This window comes from Cryptotermes secundus, unplaced genomic scaffold (assembly GCF_002891405.2).
Source record: "Cryptotermes secundus unplaced genomic scaffold, Csec_1.0 scaffold1491, whole genome shotgun sequence".
Taxonomy (NCBI): domain Eukaryota; kingdom Metazoa; phylum Arthropoda; class Insecta; order Blattodea; family Kalotermitidae; genus Cryptotermes; species Cryptotermes secundus.
In genome coordinates, this window is record NW_019745109.1 from 388,232 (window position 1) to 395,505 (window position 7,274).

Here is a 7,274-nt window from a genome sequence, read left to right on the forward strand (position 1 = left end):
TAAATTATTATATGATCCTAATGTGAACTAAGTCTTGTCCACATAGGAGAGGAACTCATCTATGCTATAAAAGCAATGTTTTAATAGAAATGTATTAGTATACAGTATACAGAAACCTTTAAGCAGTGCAAATGAAAAGAACTGTATAACACCACTACTACTAGTATGTGATCAACTGAAACATCTGACATATGTTAAAGAGTTATTCTTCACTTAGTCTTGCACTGACACTCTTTTGTGCCACTGCATTCATGTACAGTGAACTCAGAACTGTCATGATTGTCAAGTCAATGTGAGTTACAGATTGTGGTCTTATGATGTGATCCCTGTGGTTTTCATAGATAGGTACCAGTGTGTTAGAGATACCTACTGCTTGCATCTTCACTCTTAACAGGATGCATATAAAGTGCTCTGTTTAGTCTACTGTGCAAACTTATCGTCATGAATTAAGCAGACATACTGTGCTGGAGTCTATTTTTTTACTTCATATCGATGGATCATTACACATGATATAGGACAAGTCAGATACTTTACAATACAATAAATAATAATAATAATAATAATAATATATGGGAAAGCTGAAGAATTTTAATTATTTCCTTTTATTGGATGGAAAGCACTCAGAGGCAGAGCATACTGACTTGTCCTATATCATGTAACAATGATCTATAGAGACGAAATAAATACATACATACATACATAATTCAAACTTTCGTACTTCAAGAAGTAATACAAAATGATAACACAATCATGATACAGTTACGAGTTTCATGACATTCTACAAACCTTTTTGGGCAAAACTGAAAGATGTAGAATATGTTGTAACACAAGTACTATGAAGACTTACTTCCATGCAGTTATTACAGAGATAATTGAATGGAATACTCACCTAGCCTATGTAAGATTTTAATAATTCGGATGAAATGTCATCATAGCCAAGATATTTTTAGGCTTGTCAGAATTCTATACATTTCTAATTTCATTCAGTGTAGTAGGTGTAAGATTCATATACACAAATAATATGTCTGATATGGAGATGTAACTTCTTGCGTAAACGTCAACTCACGTTTCACAATGACATAAAATCGAAATCCATACTTACCAATCAGCAGAGAATAAGCAATAAAATATGTAGAAAGCAGTCTTCTGGGATTTGGCACCGTGTATATGTGGTGTTAACCGACGTTTCGGAGGAACGTATCGCCTCCATCTTCAGGGTAGAAGAAAAAATATATAAGAAATCTGCAAGCAAAGAGACCGTGAGAACCGGTAAAAGCAGTCTGTCTGTCTGTCTGTCTGTCTGTCTGTCACAGTCTGCTTTTACCGGTTCTCACGGTCTCTTTGCTTGCAGATTTCTTATATATTTTTTCTTCTACCCTGAAGATGGAGGCGATACGTTCCTCCGAAACGTCGGTTAACACCACATATACACGGTGCCAAATCCCAGAAGACTGCTTTCTTCATAGTCACCGCCGTGAAAGCCTCAAATCTTAAATAAAATATGTACTTTCAAACACCTGCAAAAACAGATCACGACATATCATATCTGCCGCCAACGGAACACAAAATGTAATTACTTTATAAGAGGTTCTGTGATTGGTTCAAACAAATGTGATGGTACATATATTGTGATTGGTGTAGGTATGCGACGAGTTTTTTTTTTTCTTTTGGCGAAAAGACGTGACAAATGACAGTAGTGGTGTGCGCAGATGACGATTGCATGTGTTTTTATTTCTAATGTAACAGTTTATGGGTGAAGAAGAGAAGGTTGTGTTTTAAGTTTGTTGGTTGAATACGAAGTTTTGATACTATGCCTGTCCCTCTGTTTCCTAGTTTGACGCCAAAAGCGACAGATTCTCTGTGGTTTAGTGTTGACAGACCCTGCGACGATGAAAGTGAGCTTTTGCAGATGGAACAAGAACATCAGGCGTGGGTTAGTATACTATATGTAGCACAGTGCATTTTTGAATATTGCTTGTTGTGCATTGGTGACAGGAGAGATGATTGCATGCTAGTGTCTGCAATAAGCGATAACCAGATTTCGCTTTGTAACCAATCGAAATAAATTTAACATTAGGAGCCATTATCCGACTGCGTTCTTAGAACTAGTGCAGTTCATCCCTAGGGACTGCACGTCACGTATAGTTTACAAAACGTTATATCAAAATCACATAGCAAAACCAGGTTATGTGTCGCCACATAAAAAATTGTACCAACATGTTTTAAAATTATGTTAATATCCGTGTAATTATTATAAGAATGTAACAAATTGGACAAAATAAATCAAGGGGCTGACATCTGCACACTGACACCACAGGGATCCAGAAGGACAACCAGACATTAAACAAGAAGCAACAAAAACATGTCAATCTTAAGATGCATAGAAACAAGAAACCTTTTAACTGATAATGCTCAAACATGTACAGTTGTAACCTATGCTATTGTTATCCCTGAATAGCTCATTATACAAAGATCCATAGCAATTATAAAGCAAACTCCTTTTGTTGTTGAAACCTCAGAAAGTGGCCCCAAAGGAACGAAACATGTAAGACCATATAAATGGATTATTTATATTAAATTGTTTAACGATGGATGGCTTGTTATTGAAAGATAAATACAGTTGTAACGGCAAACATGCCTGATATTAAAATATCATTGCTTGTAGGTTTCATTCTCATAAGCATACATAAGTTAGCGCAAAAATAGGAATATTCATATTTTGTTTGTTTTTTACCTCTTTGGGCATATCGTACATAGCATAGCAAATAGTAAAAGTGTCTTTTTGGCAGTAGTCCTAAGTAAGCATATTTTTATAAAATTTATTATTAAGAACTTGCAGCACATCTTTACGATACAGTAACTGGTATAGTTATTTAGAACGGTTTGTGACAGAGCTAGTGTCAGTAAAAGAAGGATTGATGTTTTCATCTATTTAAGTGTGTGTATGAGTTTATAGATTGACAGCACTGTTTGTAACTCAAGACTACATTGTGTTAAATGAATGGAAGATGGTAAGTTCAGAAGGATGTGAAACAAAGCAGGCATGGCCTAATGTAAAGAACTATTCTGGTGTTAGTGTGGAAGGACAGGAAAATGACAAAAGACCTCAGAATAATCAGTATCCTGCCAAGATTCAAACCAGGAACCTCCCAGATACAAGTCAGAAGTATTATTGCTCAGCCATTCTCTCATATTTGTGTGCTTATAGAACATAAATATGTATGAGGAAGTGGAGGAAAGTTTTATATAATATTAATGTCAGAATTAGGAGGTGAGTCATCAGCTTCATGCTCTGGGTACTTTATCTCTGGCAAAAATTTTTCTGGTGCCCACTCGATAGGAGGCAGATGCAACAATGAAGGGAAAAATCATTGCCATTTCAGAAAATGTAACTCCTGTCACCCAACTAACTGCTAAACAGTTTACTCAATTTTTCTGGTTCATTATGTTCTGGCTGTAACTAATAATGTCTCCCTTGTTTCCCTTCCAGATAAACAGTATAGCACAAGAAGATTGTGACCTGATTCCTATCGGGAAATCTGCCTCAGAGGTATTTGAAGTGATATAGAATAAAGGAGTTATCATTTTAATCTGTATGTATTTTAAAAGATGTAGCCACGTTATTGGATGTTTCAAATCAGTGTTAGAGTTCATTATTTGTACAGTGTATGTGATTGTGAGTTGAGTGTCCTTAAGAAATCTAAATTAGACCTTATTGTTTCCTCTGTCAAGAAATTATCTTCACTAACAGAGGATCCTAACCGATGTGTTTTAGACAGAGGATTCCTGTCTCTTAAACTACCAGAAGAGAAATTTGTTGCAAGCTCTGTATGTATGGGAAATTTTGGACTTTTAGGAGAAGACTAACTTCTGTCACAGCTTGTTGATTTCAGTGTTGATAAAGATAAAAAAAACGCTTTTGTCTTTGAAAGTACAAAACTTTCACATATAAATCATGCATGAAACTTGGTCATTGTAATGAGAAGCAAGATCACAACAATTGAATGCTTCCTGTGTACTGATAAAACAATGAAAGAAAGATGGAATAAAATGTAATAATGAATAAGGGATTAAGAAAGGTAAAGGTATCCCTGTATCAGGCCGTGGAGGTCCATAAGGTTGTTAGATGTTGAGGGTCCCACATTTTGTAGACCATCGGCTCACAGATGGCGGTAAGTTTGTCAGCCTAACGTGCCGGCTGCCCTTTACCCCAAGAATATTCCTGGTACTCATTTCTGTTAGAGGATTAGTCGACCCCAGGGCCATAGTGTGGCTGGAAGGATTAGGTAAATTGAAAAAAATCCACCTCATCGGGATTTGATCCCGCGACCTTCCGGCTTGTAGCATAGTGCCTCAACCAACTATGCTACCACGTGCCCTAAGGGATTAAGAAAGCATAAGTAAAACTGTCTTTTGGGGAATTGGTAGAATCATTAAGTATCAATTTATTTGTAACTAAATGCATTATTTTTAGATTGGAATTTTTTTGTATTTTCTTATCAGCTGAATCTTTGTGTCCCATGTTGAAATATATCAAAGTATGTAGGGAATGTATGTCTGCAGAATCAAAATATTTCACTTAGTTCCAAGGTATTGCATTTCTCTGATTTCACAGGATGTGCACTTCCTCTCCCCTCACATTAATATCTCATCTTTTTTCTTTCTGAGGAAGGATTTGAGTTTCATTATTTGTCTTATAAAACACATTAGATTTTCAAGACAATGTAGTACCATTGTCTACAGTTCCAGTAACCACTGTTGTAAGCCTTTGAGTAGTTACAGACTGCATACATCATTCAGTATGTAAATTAATTTTTTCAGTAATACTTTTGCTGCTGCTGCTGCTGATGATGATATGATGATGATATGTGACTTTACATTGTGTATGAGAATTGAAGGTATGAACAATTTTTACAGCATCTTGAAGAAGAGGAAGAAGATGATGAAGAAGAAGATGATAATGATGATGACAGTGACAGCCATGATGATGAAGATGATGAAGAGTTGGACATGGAGGTAACCTATGAGCGAGACTCTCCTGTGGATGTAAGCATCCGTCTTGGATCAGGAGCGGGGCATGGTGTCAGATGAACAGGTTGAGACCATGTAGTTACAGATTCTGTTGTATATAAACTGGTTAATAAAGTGAGTCAGTCATTGTATTTGTGTGTGTGTCTCTCTCTCTATCCAAAGTTCTCCCTGTTCTTAATAAATTAAGTACCACACCATGAAGACATATGGAAGAGTGGAGGTATAGCTCCACTCTTGATCCCAGGACTAGATGGAGGTGAGTTGTCAACTTCAACCCCAGGGAAAGAATGCCTGTCAGCTGTTGGGTAGGAGGCTGGGTGAGCCCCAGAACTAGTCTGGGCACTGCAGAGAAGAGAAGAATGTCTGCTCTATTAGCAATCAAACCCTGGTAATCTGCCCTGCAGATCATCATTATACCAACTGAGCTGCCCAGGATTATCATCATAAGTTTTGTTATTAGAAGAAAAGACGGAACAGGGCAAAATTGGTGGTCCACATGGGAAATTCATTCTGGAGGTCTGAATTCCTGATGTGTGGCTTCATTTCATGATATTGGAGGTTTGATGGAACAGCTGTGTGTTAGAATGGAAAACTGTAATCCTTTTTTATTCTGTTCAGCATTTTGATTACAACAAAAGAAAACAAAATTCTGTTCGGCACATACAAATTATGTAGAAGGCAGAACCAGATTTCTCAGTTCACATTTATGAAGAATCTGATGGTGATTGCCCCATCCTTCTTCTGATGCCTAATTTGCATAAGGGTACAGTACCAGGTCTCGCCCCATAAGAGTTTATCTCCTGGAACTGCCATTTTAATATGTACTTCTAATTTTAGATGATGTGAGTAAAGCATACACTTCTAATTTAAGAATTCTTATTCTGTTGCACACACCTACAAGATATTCATGGGATTATTTTTATTGATTGCCTCCCCCTCTTCTCTCCAGCTTTACCTAAAGTATTTGCCTGTGTTTAATTATTTTACACGTATATTTCTTTTTGACCTCGCTGCTGTATTATTTTCTATGTAGCAGTTATTTAAATACCAATTTTGTCAAATTCTACAGTCCTTTTATGATTGTAGATAACCCCAAAATATGTCTTACTGCACGTAAAAAAGAAACATGAATGAGTCATGTATGTTTTATTTCACTGGCCAGTTCCTTCAGAGTACCCCATTTTTCAGTATACCCTTCCTTCTGTATTCATTTTCCACAAAGTCAAGTAATATGACAGTGACATATATAGGATTCAGTAGTGTACCCATATAAATCTTTTAGTCTTACAAAATGTGAGGAATTATTTGACCAGCTGAAGTGACTACCAGTTTCTCAAGAACCGCTTCATCTTTATGGAGATTTTTACAGGAGGCATATTCATAAATCATTACATATACAGGCATATGAACTCAATCAACTGATAACATGAACAGATCACAGATATCCCACCTCCCAATTTAAGACCACAGAAGGCGTCATTAGGTTGGTGAGATAGGTGCTGTGGAGCCAACCTACTCACACTGTTGCAAATAGGAAGGAGGCAATGGAAAAGAAACAAAGGAGGGTGAAGGAATAAGCTGTTGCTGATGCAGCCAAGGAAGACTAGGAGTATGGGTACACTAAAAGGGTGGAGTTTATGGCCTGAAGAGGACAGTGTTCACAGGCCCAACTGTCTCCAGAACTATGTCACAAGAAAACTACAAGTGGAGGCCTGCAATTCTTCAGGGACTAGATAAAGGTTTCCCTGACTTGCTGGAATGTTGGGATCTCTTTGTACTCCATCTCAATACAACCCAGAAGACTGCACTCTTCCTACTCACCACAAGAACTCAAATCCAATGTCTCCAATCAAGTTAGAGTGTATCACAATATAATGTTCCCAGCACAAATCTGTATAATGTGGTCGTTGTAGCTCATCTTGTATGAGGAGAAATCTGAATGACCGGCCAGTAGGCATAGAATACATGGAACAGGACACACTCTCTCTCCCTCTAAACAAGGCCTTTGTCACTGGAGACTATTGACAAGAGAGAACAAGTCCTTTACAATACTATAGAAGAATATATAGTACATAGGTACATGTCTACATGCAATGTAAACAAGACTTCTGTCTCTTGAGACTATTGATTAGAGGATTCCTTTTTCTTTTACAAGCCCTTTACAATACTATGTACACATATAAACCAAGACCTTTTTCACTGGACGTTTTATTTATTTGAGGGCTTTAAATGCTTTAAAGTGC

The 7,274-nt window shown here is 37.0% G+C and overlaps 1 protein-coding gene across 1 annotated transcript; it reads left to right on the plus strand.

Moving 5' to 3' along the window:
- Nucleotides 1–1,655: 1,655 nt before the first annotated feature.
- LOC111875047 (anaphase-promoting complex subunit 15B) lies at nucleotides 1,656–5,162 on the plus strand. The gene is made up of 3 exons (XM_023871077.2): nucleotides 1,656–1,933; nucleotides 3,491–3,550; nucleotides 4,918–5,162. The coding sequence occupies exons 1-3, from the start codon at nucleotides 1,811–1,813 to the stop codon at nucleotides 5,089–5,091; spliced, it is 357 nt and encodes a 118-aa protein (XP_023726845.1). The 5' UTR covers nucleotides 1,656–1,810; the 3' UTR covers nucleotides 5,092–5,162.
- Nucleotides 5,163–7,274: the final 2,112 nt, after the last annotated feature.